Below are 17,601 nucleotides of genomic sequence, written 5' to 3' on the forward strand. Positions count from 1 at the left end.
CTTAAGGATAGCCTGCTGAGAAACAAAGAGGGCAGAGTAACCAGTTCTATTGCTGAACAATGGAAAAAAACTGATCAGCAAAAATTGTATCCCTCTTTATGTCATCCATATGCCCTTAGGAGAGACCACCCCTTTAAATCCTTATTAAAAGCTTACAGTATATATGTCCTCCTTTAAGGGGTTATCCTGGACTTAGTGCTTTTTTTTCCTGAGGGGTTAAGAACTTACCAGCAGGTAATTGCTAACAATCTGCCTGTCCTGCGTTGCGAAGATCTCACCCGGCGATTCCCTGGCTTCTTTTGAAGTCAAAAGAGTAGTTCCTTTTCTCCGCTCTAAGGGGCGTGACTACTGATGACATGCTGATTGGCAGCCAGCTCCCTCCTGTTAGGTGGTGGGGAACCAGCTGTCAATCAGTATGACATCGGCAGTGATGCCCTGTACACAGAGCAGAGCGGAGAGAAGGAACTGCTCTGTCGACATGACTTCATTGCAAACATCTATAAAGCCGCAATATGCACAACTGACGGATTGGTGATGTAAACCTTAATGTGGCCTTACAAACTGTCGTCATTTTGTTTGCAGGTTACCGGTCCCTTGGTTTCTGTTCTCAGTATTTAATGGTTTCAGTCCAGTGGCGGTGAGCAGCAATGGCTTGTTTTGTGCAATTGTTCTCCTCTTTCTCATGCTTCTCTTTGTCATATTCTCCATTGCTGCCTGCAAGTGGAAGATGAACAAGTTCTTAGGATTCACCATGTTCATATTGTACTTTGTGTTTGTGATTGTCAGTGTCATGCTGGAAGACAGGATCATTATGTGCCCCATATCTATATAATTCCCCCACTAACTATAGATCACCCACTGAACGGACCTCATCCAATGCTCATATACAGTACGTGGTGCAGTCATAGAGCAAACCTGGTCATAAATATATTTTCTCATTCCTTTTTTATATATATATGTATACACCTGTTGCTACTATATTTAGTCACAGCAGTGTTTCGATATAGATTTTTAAATCGTGTCCTCCGCCTAGAAATCTCCAACTCACCCTTATACACGGACTATATACGCACATTTCACTATGATGCCACCGTTAGCGATGTCCGCCAAGCGATATGTGAACTCTGAATAAGATTGCAGAATAACATAATAAGTGAATGAAAATAAAACCAATCTGATTCCCAGAGGTAATGGTGTCTGTATCTGTATGCCAGCAACTAGTATAGGGCTCATTCTGTGATGGCAGCAGTGCATGGTATATATTGCCATCTGATCGATCTAGTGTGTGGTGCAGGGTTCGGCCAAGTTTATATTGGGGTAAGTACTGCAACCATTAAGGCGCTGCAGAAGACACTTTGCTGGTCAGTCTATCAGTCTGATAACACTAAAGGGATTGAGTATTACCCTTGACTACCATTGTTGGATCAGTGCCAAGTAAGTGCTAAATATATTGGTGCACATTTACAATAAAACTTAATTCCAGCCTAAGTAAAGGAGCCTCTGCACATTTTTTCAGGTATTTAGGTAACCTGCGCTGCTGGTGGTGTATCCAATACAGTATAAAGAGAACTGTGCAGTTTCCTCTAGACACGTTTCAAAGTGCTCTCACTTCTTTATCATGAAAACCACAAAGAACCCAAACCCATCTTTGTGGTCTCCTGATGAAGAACTGAGAACACTTCGAAACACATAGAGAATAACAGCACTGTTAAACTTATCCCAAACATTTGTGGTTCTCCTGATGAAGTGAGAGCACTTCGAAACGCATCGGCAATAAAGAACTCTGTTAGCCTCATCCCAGATCTTTGTGGTTCTCCTGATGAAGTGAGAGCACTTCGAAACGCATCGGCAATAAAGAACTCTGTTAGCCTCATCCCAGATCTTTGTGGTTCTCCTGATGAAGTGAGAGCACTTCGAAACGCATCGGCAATAAAGAACTCTGTTAGCCTCATCCCAGATCTTTGTGGTTCTCCTGATGAAGTGAGAGCACTTCGAAACGCATCGCCAATAAAGAACTCTGTTAGCCTCATCCCAGATCTTTGTGGTTCTCCTGATGAAGTGAGAGCACTTCGAAACGCATCGGCAATAAAGAACTCTGTTAGCCTCATCCCAGATCTTTGTGGTTCTCCTGATGAAGTGAGAGCACTTCGAAACGCATCGGCAATAAAGAACTCTGTTAGCCTCATCCCAGATCTTTGTGGTTCTCCTGATGAAGTGAGAGCACTTCGAAACGCATCGCCAATAAAGAACTCTGTTAGCCTCATCCCAGATCTTTGTGGTTCTCCTGATGAAGTGAGAGCACTTCGAAACGCATCGGCAATAAAGAACTCTGTTAGCCTCATCCCAGATCTTTGTGGTTCTCCTGGTGAAGTGAGAGCACTTTGAAACGTTTTGCAGTTACCTTTATACCAGATTGGATTGCTATTTATTTGATACACCACCAGCACTGCAGGTTACCCAAAATTCCTAAATAAAACGTTGGACCTTCTAACCTGTGGGGTTGCAGCAGCTGGAGTTCTTTCTCCGATACCTTTATAGTTTTTTGTGTCTCACACAACCACATCAGGTGAACAGTACCGCCTCTCACTTAACGCAGTTATCTGGATTATAGCCTATTGCACTCACTTGTTCCAACAACTACTTCTCTGTACATTTTTTTCTTAACATTTTACAATATGAAAATGGAATTGTGCCTACTAAATTAATAAATCATGCCTAAATTATGGGGATTATGCATAACAAAATATGTTGTAAACCTCATAATAAAAAGGTGGTCAGTGTGTGTACCCTACCAAAGACCAATCATGCTGAGCAGTCGCTCTTTGTGGTCCCGGCATTAGATTTAGTAGAACAAAGTGTGGGAAGTGATTTCTCTCCTCTTGAAAGGTTACTATGAGGGAGGCAACCATCACTTCTATGATTCTTGTGTGGCATAGAATGTGGCCTGGGTTACGTCATTACCACGCCGGCCACCACAGGAGCTTGGCCATTGTCACTTCTCATGTTGAAGAAGCAATAAGACACAAAACAGAAAATTTCCAGTTTTAAAAGACATTTAATTAAATAAAAGCAACACAACAAAAGGTCACAAGTTAACAACCATGAACAGGTCTCCCATGCCACCAGCAAACCACCTTCATATATACTGTATCATGAGTACACGTGGTTCCTGGCAGTGCCGGTGCGCCTGTAAACCAGAAGCGATCTGTAGACTCTTTACAGGGTTTATGTACAGCACATCGGGCAGGGGCAGTAACGCTGCTACATCTGACATGACCTCTCATATGCCGTCTCCTGGTCTGTCCGCCGCCTTTTACAATGCTGCATTTATGACCTCTAGAACTGAAATGTCTGACCAATGTAAACGAGCCTCTTACCACAAAAATAAAGGGGATTTCTATAATAAACTCATCTCTTCTCAGTATATTATTTCTGGAAATATTACAAATCTACAGAATGTACAGCTCCAGACAGTACCATTATTCGGAGGAATGAGATGAAGGGATGACCCTATTTCACAGCAGGGTATGATGGCGAGTTTTCCAGTATGGAGGTGGCGTGTGCAGTACAGGTAACTGTGCATTAACCCCACGTACAGGATAGCGGCTATTCCTAAAACGTGTATGTTGTAGAACTACGCATTATATACCGTTATTACAAAACAGTATTCATAGTGCAAAGCCAACGCCTTCCATGATCGCCTGCATCGGTAATAGTAGGAATGTAACAGCATTAAGTGCACGAGGATTCATTCATTGCAGCAATAATTTGATCTATGGGTGCAAACAACAAGCAACCTAAGGGTCCAAGGGGTAGGAAAGCCCAGACTAAGTGAGCCCTAACTCCTAATATCGGGTCACTGTTCAATTTTGTGTCAGGTCAGATAAGATAACCGTAAGGTGCAAATAGCAGTGCCCTCCGGGAAATGAGCACAAGTCATCAAATCAAGGAGCCCGCTGGACCAGTGCTAAATGGGCATGGGGGCTCTGAGCCTCTGCGATGGTATATAATTTAGTAGGAGCTGTGGTCATGGGCGTCCCAGGCAGGATGCTCCAATAGGGCAGATGGAAGGCGGATGTATAAACCAGACAACCATAGCTAAAGTAATGGCATCATATCCTTGTTTGTCATCTTCTGTCATACCCCACCTTTTATCAGGAAGCATCCCGTACATACAGTAACCATAACCCATAGCTTAGACGCATGCACGAGGCCGGTTGCACTACCTCTGCTTAGCTCCAGTGGGGTCTCTGACCCGCCATCATAGCTAAGCTTACTGCATCCCTTCCATATCTATAGGATTAGTGTATTTATTGCTGCGCCAATGCAGAAATCCCCCTCCAGATACGGTAATTCATAGCCGGCCAAACATGGCAATGTCTGAATGGATAGTTATCAGAACTCATTTTTACAAATGCAAACATCACACGGCACCCAGGACGTCTAATAAATAGCTAAAGACAAGTTGGTGCCTGCACTATGAGGCACAGTAACATATTGCCCATAAAACATGTTCATCGCTCAGTACTCTCATCAGAAAATATAAAATAGACCAGTAAGGACTTACTAGGTATCGCTTACCTACTGTACACAAAGGTTTTATAGAACATTACGTATAAATATTCTGTGTAAACTACAACACTCGGAATGATGGAAATCTCTTGCTTTCCGCTCTCCATAATGCTCAGGACAGGTGAGGGGATGGACACTATCCACCCCTCCGGCCCTCTATCATCCATTTTACACACGATGCATGAAATCTGCCATATTGCTTGTTCCCTAGGCTGGATCTCCTGCAGCCCACATATTTGCGCTGCGCTCGGGCTCCGGGGTCCTTGAAGTGGCAGCAGATCAGAAGACTCTCAGAGGAACGGATGCCCAAATGTCTTTCTGCACTCAGTGACGCCAGTACTTGGAGGACGGTCACAGATTTGGGTGCACTTCACCTGCTCAGGGGTAAGGCGATCATAGGCTGCTTTGTATTCTCGGTCGAAGACATCTGTATGAAAGGGATGAAAGTGAATTATTAATACAAGAAAACTGGTGCTCAATTATACATACAGTATATGGCTGCCCAACCTACCAAACAGTGAAAGAACCCAAGTATAAGGCAACACATTCTCATAGACATCAACTATCAAACAGGGTATATACCCAATCTGTACCCAATTCAGCCGGGGGTTATACTGGGCTGAAGGTTACAGGTGGAATAATCCTTCAACAAAGCGTCACCTACCCACAGGACAGGGAATAAGTTGCAGAACAGGTGTCCCATGCTTCCTGTTGGAATAGAGGGGTGGTCGTGTATGCGACCTGCCGCTCCACTCAGTCTATGGGTCTGATAGATAGAGCAGTGCTGAACCTGGTGGTCTGTGTCAGTCCTATAGACGAGCACGTGTGTAACCACTGTGCCACTCTAATCGGGTCTATAGGATCTACATTCTGGTGATCAGAGGGGATAGATAGGGGGTATACAGAAGCTTCATTCTGGTGATCAGTGAAGTTGGATAGGGGGTATACAGGCCCCTCATTCTGGTGATCAGTGGGGTTAGATAGGGGGTATACAGGTCCCTCATTCTGGTGATCAGTGGGGTTAGATAGGGGGTATACAGGTCCCTCATTCTGGTGATCAGTGGGGTTAGATAGGGGGTATACAGGTCCCTCATTCTGGTGATCAGTGGGGTTAGATGGGGGTATACAGGTCCCTCATTCTGGTGATCAGTGAAGTTAGATAGGGGGTATACAGGTCCCTCATTCTGGTGATCAGTGGGGTTAGATAGGGGGTATACAGGCCCCTCATTCTGGTGATCAGTGGGGTTAGATAGGGGGTATACAGGTCCCTCATTCTGGTGATCAGTGGGGTTAGATAGGGGGTATACAGGCCCCTCATTCTGGTGATCAGTGGGGTTAGATAGGGGGTATACAGGTCCCTCATTCTGGTGATCAGTGGGGTTAGATAGGGGCTATACAGGCCCCTCATTCTGGTGATCAGTGAAGTTAGATAGGTGGTATAAAGGCCCCTCATTCTGGTGATCAGTGGGGTTAGATAGGGGGTATACAGGCCCCTCATTCTGGTGATCAGTGAAATTAGATAGGGGGTATACAGGCCCCTCATTCTGGTGATCAGTGAAGCTAGATAGGGGGTATACAGGCCCCTCATTCTGATGATCAGTGAAGTTAGATAGGGGGTATACAGGCCCCTCATTCTGGTGATCAGTGGGGTTAGATAGGGGGTATACTGGCCCCTCATTCTGGTGATCAGTGGGGTTAGATAGGGGGTATACAGGTCCCTCATTCTGGTGATCAGTGGGGTTAGATAGGGGGTATACAGGCCCCTCATTCTGGTGATGGGTGGGGTTAGATAGGGGGGTATACTGGCCCCTCATTCTGGTGATCAGTGGGGTTAGATAGGGGCTATACAGGCCCCTCATTCTGGTGATCAGTGAAGTTAGATAGGTGGTATAAAGGCCCCTCATTCTGGTGATCAGTGGGGTTAGATAGGGGGTATACAGGCCCCTCATTCTGGTGATTAGTGAAATTAGATAGGGGGTATACAGGCCCCTCATTCTGGTGATCAGTGGGGTTAGATAGAGGGTATACAGGCCCCTCATTCTGGTGATCAGTGGGGTTAGATAGGGGGTATACAGGCCCCTCATTCTGGTGATCAGTGAAGTTAGATAGAGGGTATACAGGCCCCTCATTCTGGTGATCAGTGGGGTTAGATAGGGGGTATACAGGCCCCTCATTCTGGTGATCAGTGAAGTTAGATAGGGGGTATACAGGCCCCTCATTCTGGTGATCAGTGGGGTTAGATAGGGGGTATACAGGCCCCTCATTCTGGTGATCAGTGAAATTAGATAGGGGGTATACTGGCCCCTTATTCTTGTGATCAGTGGGGTTAGATAGGGGGTATACAGGTCCCTCATTCTGGTGATCAGTGGGGTTAGATAGGGGGTATACAGGTCCCTCATTCTGGTGATCAGTGGGGTTAGTTAGGGGGTATACAGGTCCCACATTCTGGTGATCAGTGGGGTTAGATAGGGGGTATACAGGGCCCTCATTCTGGTGATCAGCGGGGTTAGATAGGGGGTATACAGGTCCCTCATTCTGGTGATCAGTGGAGTTAGATAGGGGGTATACAGGTCCCTCATTCTGGTGATCAGCGGGGTTAGATAGGGGGTATACAGGTCCCTCATTCTCGTGATCAGTGGGTTAGATAGGGGGTATACAGAAGCTTCATTCTGGTGATCAGTGGGATAGATAGGGAGTATACAGAACCTCCATTCTGGTGATCAGTGGGGTTAGATAGGGGGTATACAGGTCTCACATTCTGGTGATCAGTGGGGTTAGATAGGGGTTTATACAGGTCCCTCATTCTGGTGATGGGTGGAGTTAGATAGGGGGTATACAGGCCCCTCATTCTGGTGATGGGTGAGGTTAGATAGGGGGTATACAGGTCCCTCATTCTGATGATCAGTGGGGTTAGATAGGGGGTATACAGGTCCCTCATTCTGGTGATCAGCGGGGTTAGATAGGGGGTATACAGGTCCCTCATTCTGGTGATCAGTGGGGTTAGATAGGGGGTATACAGGTCCCTCATTCTGGTGATCACCGGGGTTAGATAGGGGGTATACAGGTCCCTCATTCTCGTGATCAGTGGGTTAGATAGAAGGTATACAGAACCTCCATTCTGGTGATCAGTCGGGTTAGATACGGTGTTTATAGGATTTCGATTTGGGTAATCAGTCAATTTACATGATGGTGGATAGGTGATAACATATCTAGAATCCACCTTTTAATGTTCAATGGAATCCAAAAAGTAGCTGCTATTGATCAAAGTTTGATAAAACGCTTAGAAAAGTTGACAATTATCAAGTGTTGAGGCTCGTTATTTTAAGACCAACTATGTAGGGATTTGAGGCCCCTTAGCTGGCTATAAACATAAGGGACAAACGTTCATTTGGCAGACGGCTATCTCTCCTTACACGTGACTGCTGAGATCCCCTCCGCTAACTACTTATATTCCCTGAAATCAAAAGGATAAGATGTTGAACTTCCACTTGCCCGACATATTCTGTCGGTGGAGGGCCGAGATACACATTAGATGGTCAGCGGGTTTGGCTGACTTTCACATAATGTGAATTGGGGCCTTTAAACCCAACAGGAACAGTGATTGTTCCACCCAGATAAAGAACAAGAAATGATAAGTGACGGCTAAAGGAAATGTCCACATCTTGTCATACAAATAACGTTGATGGTGGTGGTCCCAAGAAAGGAGCTGTGGTGTCTCTCCAAACCCTTTTACATTTCAGAGCATCACAACGATGCACTGACACGTCAGAGGTCGCAGTGCTAGAATCCCCTTTAGGCCTGTAAGGAGAGTAATGAAGATACAGCATTATGACCGGACGCTGACACTTACCTATGTCAATGTTCTCTCTCCCCAGGGCTATGAGAGACAGGAACAGAATCTCTCTGTACAAACTCCTGCAAAATAGAAATAAAGGGTTACACACTAGAAACCGACCTCTGTCTGAACGACAACCACTAAACATCTCATTCCTGCAGAATATAAGAATGAGCACAGTAGTCATATAAGATATGAAAACACCAAATTCATCATTTCAGATTTATAAAACTGACATGTGCAGCTCTGGAGCATCTTTTCTTATAACTCTGATATCTATAATAAGTCTATTATTCCTCCTGGAAACACACTAATAAATGTACAACTGGGAGTAACTGTTTCCTCAGGTAATGGAGGGAATCCCAACACAGTTAGTGCGGACTGGACAGTGAAAAGAATGTAGTGACATAACCCAGTTGTCAATTTGTTCGTACATTTCCAGGAGTAATAAGAGAGGATTGCATAGTGGTTAGAATAAGTCCTCCAAAACTGGCATCTAATGTAATGAAATCTGCTGTGTGTCCGCTTTCTGCAATGGCGTCATGGAACGGATGCACATATGAGAACAGCGAGATCAGCGCCTTCAGTCAGCGGTATTGTTCTGCACCCCCTATAAAGTAAGACTCTGCGTTAGCAGCCGCTGTACCTCTGCCGTGGGCTCTTTGGGCTATGCTGCAGGGACTCCAGTATCTTGCTCATGGGAACATATACATTGTTGCTCTTGATGCTCCTCACCAGATCTTGGAGAAACTCCTGATTATAGGACTCCTCCTGTGTATGCTGGGCGAGGGCCAGTGGGTGCTCCTGGGCTGTAAAAAGCAGTAAGAGATGAATATTACATGACATATGGGGTTTGTAGCCTTGTACAGAGATATTCCTACACTGTGTGGTTTATCCAATGCTCCTTTGAAAGATTAAAACCAGGGACAAATGCTACGCAAGTAAAAAAAGAAATAGAGTATGTTGCATATATGTCGTAACCACCCTTAAAGTGGCAGGCTCAGAGCGGTCACCAACCTCTTCTGCTGGCGATTCAGCTGCTGAACGTAATCAGATCAGCTCTTCGTTTTCCGGGCTGCTCTGTCGACAGGGCCTGACTGTCAACATCAACTGATTGACAGCCCGCTAATCGCAGTTAGACATCGGGTAGTCGGCCGTCAAATATGATGTCGCCAGTCACACCCCGTCAACAGAACAGAGTGGGTGAGAAGCAGCCGTTTGTTGATGTGATGTCACCTGAAGCTGCTGAATCACCGGCAGGAGCGGTCTGTGACCGCTCCGTACTGGCAGAAAAAGTCACTGGGCACAACAGGCAGGGAGTTAGCAACTGCCTTCCCATTAGTTCGTAGGTCCATAGTAAAAAAAAAAAAAATAAAAAATGATGAAGTCCGGCATAACCCCTTTAAAAAACGCACTTCTACAAAACCAGGCTGCAGCTGTGGCCGAACTCCTATAAACTATGCTCGATCCTTCAGGCTACATGTAACTACCTCCTCCAAAAACAGAGCACCCTTGTTTAGACGGGAAGGTGGTTGTCTCAAAGACAAGGTCAGTCCAAATTATAGCGTAAGGACATCTTGGGTGTGGGTGAGGAAGGGAAATGGGGAGCAGAGAACGGTTAGGTATGAATAGTTTTTGCATCGGGATGCCCAGTCTGTCCATGCATTACCATGAACTTTTTTCAGCAGGAACAATCAATCATAGAATGCGTATAGGGTGTACTGATTCTCCATCCATGGTAGATGTCAAGAGAAAGAAGGGTCGGGCATGTCAGATTTTAACATGTCTGATCCTTTGTTCTCATGGGAGAAAGGGAGAAAAGCTGCGCCCAGAGCTGTAGTGCTTTCTCCTTTCCCCTCATTGAGAACATATGGATGCTCGGCTGTGCAGAATATTCATGGGCATGGGGGAGTCAGCTGAATGAGGGATTGGCCAAAAGACACCTCCCGTGTTAGGGCACCACAAATATCAAAAGGTTATCGTTTTGAATGAAACTTGTTCCTGACACCAACCAAAGCCGAAGCAGTTTAGAATAGGTGGAGCAGTAACTGATTGTTTGCATCTAGCTCTATACATTAAACATACATATGTGGGGCATGAGAGTAAATCATCTGTAATGTGGTTACTCACAACAGATACACAGATAACAGAGACACCAACACATCATCAGAGATATCCAGACCTCAAACATAATGAAGAACGGTGCAGGCTTTCAGGGTCACACTGATCAATAATGAATATCCAGAAAACCTGCATGTTGGGAAGGTCTGGGAGGCTGACAGACAGCGGACAGAGCGATACACTCAGGCAGAGGGCGACCATATGACAAAGTTTATCTACAAGATCAACTTTATTACAGTGCTTAAAGTGGAGCTCCATCTCTGTATAAAACTGATAATATGGACAGCAAATATATTACACAACTGGACATCTTATAGTTTTCCTTAAAGGGATATTAACATCTTCATAAGTAATGGCAAACCACTAGGATACATCAGCACTTTTAAAAAAAATTGTTTAGTTACTGTTTATTTATTTAATTATCCTCCGGTATTGCAAAGTTATGAATTTTATGAGTATACTTCATTACCTTACTTTGCCATGCTGCAGTGCTGTTTCAACACTGATTTATAGCCCTTTAGAAGCTGCTTTCAACTGCTGCTCAGCAAGATCCATGTACTATATTCAATCAATCATGGCATTCCCCTGTTCAAGTACTGGGGTGGGAGAAGAAGGTCAGACAGTCCTGAGCACAGCCTGTTTTTATAAAGTATATAGATCTTGCATAGCAGCAGCTGAAAGCAGCTTCTAAAAGTGCATGAACTGTGCGCCAAAACATCACTGTAGCATAGTGTTTGGAAAAAAGGAAGCAAAATACTGCAATGATGTACATTACAAAATTTCATAGATTTACAAACTCTGGAGACTAATTAAACAAAAAGTTTAGTTACTCTTTAAGGATCGCTGGGATCTGACTTCTGGGGCTCCCATTGATCCTGAGATGGGAGGGAATGCGTCACTGCTTCATAGCAGCAACCAGAGAAAGTGGAGCCAAATGAAATTCTCTGAACAGCTGGGTGGTCGAACTGTAGTCAGCTCCAATTACTCTGAAGCAGCCCCTTCATTGTCACGATCAGTGGGGTTCCATAGGTGCCATACCTTACTGACAGAGGAAGGTGGAGTTGCACTTTATAACTATTGCTGACTTTACATCAGATGCTACAACATTTGCCAGAAAAGTTGTATTATTGAGATACATCTGGTCATCACATAAGCGCCATGTGCGTGGTGTGATCTGCTCATCTTTGGTAGGACAATTAACACTTAGTTCTCCGGAAACAGAGTAGCCATGCAAAACTAGACAAAATTCACCAAAAGGCCCATGTAACAACTGGGACTCACTCTCATAAACTACAGTGCAGTTCTGACCTGTAGATAAGACAAGATTAAAAGTCAGTATAAACTGAAGCAAGAAAGAACATAGTAAATCTGCATTCACAATGGGGTTTACGAGATCCACTTTTCTACCTGCTGTAATTTACCAAAAAAATGGAAGTGGATCCCAGCACAGGGAATATGGAAAGGAACACTAGTGTGAATGCAGCCCGTTACAAGAAGTAAAGTGGCAACAAAACCTACTTAATGTGTTCCACAGGATGTAGAGCGGCTGCCGAGGATCCTGGTGGAGCTTCAGATTGTCCCATAAGACTTGAATAAGGACGTGTTTGCTGTCTTCAGGTACTGAGGTCCTGGGAATCTGTGGGGTACAGTCAAATTAAAGGAAACTTGGAACAATTAATAAATCTAAAACTTTGAAAAAACTGCTTCTACCATACAGGTTACTGCCTTGCTGATCACTGGGATGGATTGGCTTATTTTAAAATTAAAGGGAATACGTCAGCAGGTTTTTGCTATGTAATCTGAGGAGAGCAAGAGATAGTGGCTGAAGCAGGGAGGGTCCGACATGCAGGGAGGGTCCGACACGCAGGGAGGGTCCGACACGCAGGGAGGGTCCGACACGCAGGGAGGGTCTGAAACACATGTTTATTGGCTCAAATTACACAAAAATGTACATCACAGGCAGGTATACTTGTTTTTAACCATGTGGCCAATGTATGCTAAAAGGACACTGTTAGGTGTATGGGGGCTCACATGTACGTTGTGTGTTAGATCACCCTGGAGATATGCTGTACATAAAGTGAAGACCACATGTGACCAGACATTAAGAGGCACGAAAGCCCCGATGTGTCTAGGATGAGACGCAGTTCTCTGCTCACCTTGGAATGTCTGTTGCAATGTTCAGAAGATAAGATTAATCCAGGCAGATTACTAGGAAGATCCAGCCTCCGAAAATACCACACCAAGTTCCAGAAAACAATGGGGTGATGGTCCACAAAACCGGACACGGTAATCGCTGGGTCCCCCTCATTCTCCAGCAGGCTTTCCAGTTCTTTCAACACTACGAGGGGACTGAGGTAAGGGACCGTGATCGGCTCAGGGTGTGACGTCCTCCAGTCCAGAGAGTCCTGACATCAGTGATCAGAGGGTAGACAAGTTAGTTCTGGATGTTATCAGCTAAATTATCAATATGACAAGATACAGGTAGGATGGCGGGAGTGGTACAGACACCAATGATCTTATGTTACATTAAACATCAGAAATATTTCTAACAACTCCTGACAGTTCAGTGTGTTAGTAACACAACGTTTCCCCAAATTCTAACTACAACTTTGTTTCGCGGAGATGTGGGGCAGGTTTATAGGAAAGGGCAACATGAGAAAATCTGGTAACAGGAGCTGATTGGTAAATATCACTTCTTATATTGAACCCCTAGGACTGATAAGTAGTGAAGTTCACCTGGATTTATCCACACTCTTAGATTACATACACGTACAGACATCACTGAGCATGCTGGTGTTCAATCAGGAGAGAGGGATAAGCTGCTGGCAGACGACGCTGGACCCCGTCTGTGCTGCGAGCACTTGCTTAGGCCATGTTCCCACATAGTGTAAATGTGGCATCTTTCTGCGGCATTGTTTTATGCAGAAAATTCGCTGTGTTTAACTGTTCATGAAGATGTGATTTCAAGAAAACTCATGCCCACTGTGCCTTTAATGATGCTGGGGAATGTGTGTATATTTTTTTCAACAAATTTCTAATGGAGTCTGGAAAAAAAAAAAAAAAAAACCCCGCAGGATTCCAGCTTTTAGGCACTAAAAATCGCTGCATTCAATCTTCACCAAAAAAACATAAAAAAAAGGCAGGGTATTGTGTATTTTGGTGTGATTGCCTGTAAAAAAAAAAATGCAGCAGAAAAAAACGCAGCTGTTTTCACATTGGGGTATCATGGCCTTAAAAATCAAGTCATTGGGCGTTTTACTGACAAAACCCTACTGGAAAATGAGCTGATTACAGTAGAGGTGTGCAGAGCCAATCTGTGCCTGCCTGCACTGCAGCGTATGGCTACATGTAGGCGCTACCGGGCCAGGATCAGCTGCTCCTCTGGACGCCAGATGAGGGAAGCCCCATGTTATTTCTACCTTAAGAACCCAGAAGACCTTCTGTCCTCTACATAAAAAGCCATCTACAGCTTCCAGCAGCTAATTATTGACTTCTATATGGAAGAACCAACTTTATCTATATGAATTATCTGATTATTTTTCCAAGAAGATCTTTCACGAAATTTTGCACATTGAAATGGACACACAATGTAATAGTGACTGCAGAGTGGACTAAAACTTTTTTTTTTTTTTTTTTTTTTTTTAAATCTTGCCTCTCTGTTGCAGAGACATTAGCAATCAACGTAATTGGGCAATTATGAGTTAAGTGGGGTTTACTAATTACTTTTCACTGGGATACTGGGGGCTTGTACTTCTTAGGCTATGTGCCTACGATGCAGAAATGCTCCGGATTTTTTCCTGAGCGTTTCTGCATCTCCCTGGCAGAAAAAACGCATGCGGATTGTACATGCGGATTGTACATGCGTTTTCCTGCCAGGGACAAGTGGATGTGAAGCGTTCTTCACTTGCATTTCCACATGCGGGTTGACAAGCGCTTTCCAAGCGATTTTACCATCACTTGGAAAGTGCTTGACAACTTGGTCACACTATATAAATGCATACAAACAGCATGGATTTATATAGTGTGACCCCAAAGAATGTAAAAAAATAAATCTATACTTACCTTCCGATGGCCCCCAGAGTCTTGCTTCGCTGCATCCTGGCTTGCCGGCAGCTCGCGGTACACTGAAGGACCTGCCGTCACATGACTAAATGACGTCAGTGCAGGTCCTTCAGTCTACAGCGAGCTGCCGGCAAGCGAAGACAAGGAGACCGGGGGCCATCAGAAGGTAAGTATAATATTTATTTTTTATTTTATTCTTTTTTCTTACAGGTTCTATGGTACCCGGGTCCGGAGGAGAGTCTCCTCTCCTCTAGACCCGGGTACCATCCGCACATTGAAACGCTTGGATTCCTCATGTACAGATGCAGTGAAGCGGAATCCATGCGTTCTAATGCAAGTCAATGGCGGCGAAAACGCAGCGCTTCCGCAAAATAATTGGTAGTGCTGCGTTTCTTTCCGCAATGATAACCCGCAGCGGAAATTTCGGCAGCATGTGCACAGCACATGCGGATTATCATTGGGGGAACTTGGCAGACCTTCTACCATGCATTTTTTTAGCGTTTCTGCAGCGTTTTTGCCACTGCAGAAACACTTAAAAAACGCATCGTGGGCACACAGCCTTACAGTATAAGCTGCCCAATCATAAATAGGCAGCACCATACTAGAGGGAGCACACACCCTGCCGTAGAGGAGGTTTCTCAGCATGTGAGATGTAAGGATACAGAGTGGATCTCCTCCTCTCACTTCCTGCAGGACTGTAACTCCTTTCAGATAAGGTCCATGTGTCACATTACAAACTTGTAAGGCTATGTGCCCACGTAGCAGATTTGATGCAGAGCATTTTTGCCTCTCTCTGGCAGAAAAAAAACGCATGCAGATTTACATGCAGATTTACATGCGTTTTTTCTGCCAGAGAGAAGAGTTTTTTTTCAGCATTTATGCATGCGTTTTTTCAAGCACTTCTCCAAGCGATTTTGAGCATCACTGACTAAATGACGTCACCGCAGGTCCTGCAACTACACTGCAGGACACCAAGGAGAGAGGACGCCGCTGCCGGGAGCAGACCGGAGAGGTGAGTATACAGTTTTTTTTTTATTTCTTTTTTTCACCACGTGGTAGCCAGGATGAAGAGGAGTTGTAGTCTCCTCTTCATCCTGGGTACCACACGCACCGCGATTACGCTGCAAATTTGCGGCCATTAGGTTTAATTGAAACGCAGCAAGTCCACATATACCTGCGGGTTTGCTGCGCTTCAATGTTCCTCAATGGCCGCGAATTTGCAGCGTAATCGCGGTAGAAATGGTCATGCTGCGTTTTGCAACGCAATGCGAATTCGGCGCGCTAATTAGCGCATCATGTGAACAGCACATCCGAATTCACATTGCTTTGAATGGCAGACGGTTTTACAAGCGTTTTCGTGGCCGCAAAAACGCTACAAAAACGCTACGTGGGCACATGGCCTAACACGGTCAGCTCTGCTGTACAGCCCCCCCTCCCACACTGCCTGAACAGAGGTGAGAGCAATGCCAGAGATCCCGACCAGAGAAGCTGACGAAACACTACACAATGAAATTCATGGTTGTACTCAAAAACCCTGAGAAGAAGCACATGCCCCTAGAGAAAAGTAACTAATAACACCCACTTGGATTAAAGCACACTCATTATGCACCAATACTTTGATTGCTAATATCTCCGCAATGGAGAAACAAAATTTGAAACAAAAACGGAAACAAAAACATTTTATTAAGCTCTGTGGCCATTCTTACATAGTGTGTCCAGTTTGACATGAAGAATTTGGCGAAAGGTCCTCTTTAACCCCTTACTGACACAGTATGTCGTAACCGGCTCCCTGACTTTGATGTGAGCTTGCACACCGAGCCCGAATCTTTCCCCGCAGATGATGGCCAATTTAATCAGCCATCATGTGCCTCTAAGAGCCGTGGGTGGAGTGGAGATCCACCCGTGGCTGTTACCTGTTAAATGCCGCTGTCGTCATTCCACCTGGCCATCAGCGCTCATAACATGATCATGGGGCGCCAATGGGTTGCCATGACCATGACAGATGGGGGTCTCCTGAAAACACCTGAGCCTATCATTACGATCCTCCTGTTAAAGCCAGTGTTTAGCTAGCGTTCATAAGAGACCATGATTTTCACTATACATAACAGTGTTGAAGCCCAGCTATGTGTAGCACAAGAAATCAGACATTCGCAGCTTCAAGTCTCCTAAAGCAACTATTAAATACAGTAAGAAGTGTATTTAAAAAAAAAAAAAAAAGAAGAAAAAGTTTTTAAATATAAAAGTGAATAAAAAAAGTTCAAATCACCCCATTAAAAAAAAAAAAAAAAAAAAGTAAAAAAAATAAAAAAATACATATTTGGCATCGATCTGTTCATAAAAGTCTGTTCAAAATATAAATTAATCCAATTGGTAAACCGCATAACAAAACTTCAGAATTACATTTTTATATTTATTTTGGCAGCCGCAACAATAATCTCGCATAACGCAGTTTACCAATTGGATTAATTTATGTTATATTTGGATAGATCGGACTTTTATGAATGCAGAGATAGCAAATATGTGTTTTTTTTAATGGAACAAAAGGGGGGTGATATGAACTTTTTTTTATTTTTTCACATTTTGAAAACTTTTTTTTCTCATTTTTTCACTGTATTTAATAGTCTCCTTAGGAGATTTGAAGCTGCAATCGTCTGATTGCTTGTGCTATACATAGCAGGGCTTCAGCACTGACATGTATAGAGAAAATCAGTCTTCTAAGAACGCCAGACATGGGCCGGGTTTCACAGGAGGATCGTAACGGCTGGCACAGGGGTCTTCAGCAAACCTCCGGCTGTCAAGGCAACCCATCGGCCCCTGCAATCATGTCACGGGCACGCTGATGGGAGCGTGGAATGATGCGCCCTGTCTATAAGACTCTGGACATCATAGATTTTCCAGCATGCTTCATGCTGAGATAAGATGAGAGATTACTATATATATATAGTATATATATAGTATATATGCTCATATATATATGAGCAAACCTCCGGCTGTCAAGGCAACCCATCGGC

General features: G+C 44.3%; 2 protein-coding genes across 9 annotated transcripts in view; one reads left to right on the top strand and one right to left on the bottom strand.

Annotated features, from left to right (window-relative positions):
- The window catches only part of SLC24A1 (solute carrier family 24 member 1), a 97,411-nt gene extending 96,225 nt beyond the window's left edge, over positions 1–1,186 (top strand). For all 3 annotated transcript variants that reach the window (XM_073653426.1, XM_073653425.1, XM_073653427.1), the window contains one exon: positions 583–1,186. In XM_073653426.1, coding sequence (XP_073509527.1) covers positions 583–832 — 250 coding nt within the window. In that variant the 3' untranslated portion in view covers positions 833–1,186. The remainder of the gene's footprint in view (positions 1–582) is intronic.
- Positions 1,187–3,042: 1,856 nt separating this feature from the next.
- DENND4A (DENN domain containing 4A) overlaps positions 3,043–17,601 on the bottom strand; it is a 172,691-nt gene continuing 158,132 nt past the window's right edge. For 3 of the 6 annotated variants that reach the window (XM_073653431.1, XM_073653433.1, XM_073653434.1), the window contains 6 exons: positions 12,685–12,933; positions 12,047–12,164; positions 11,810–11,836; positions 9,054–9,216; positions 8,423–8,487; positions 3,043–4,999 (listed from right to left, as the gene is read on the bottom strand). In XM_073653431.1, the coding sequence (XP_073509532.1) occupies positions 4,863–4,999; positions 8,423–8,487; positions 9,054–9,216; positions 11,810–11,836; positions 12,047–12,164; positions 12,685–12,933 (759 nt within the window). In that variant the 3' untranslated portion in view covers positions 3,043–4,862. Of the gene's footprint in view, positions 5,000–8,422; positions 8,488–9,053; positions 9,217–11,809; positions 11,837–12,046; positions 12,165–12,684; positions 12,934–17,601 lie in introns of those variants that run through there. The other 3 variants (XM_073653436.1, XM_073653432.1, XM_073653435.1) reach the window with 2 other exon arrangements.

Source organism: Phyllobates terribilis, unplaced genomic scaffold (assembly GCF_046119375.1).
Source record: "Phyllobates terribilis strain yellow unplaced genomic scaffold, ASM4611937v1 Scaffold_11__3_contigs__length_659146591, whole genome shotgun sequence".
NCBI classification, from domain to species: domain Eukaryota; kingdom Metazoa; phylum Chordata; class Amphibia; order Anura; family Dendrobatidae; genus Phyllobates; species Phyllobates terribilis.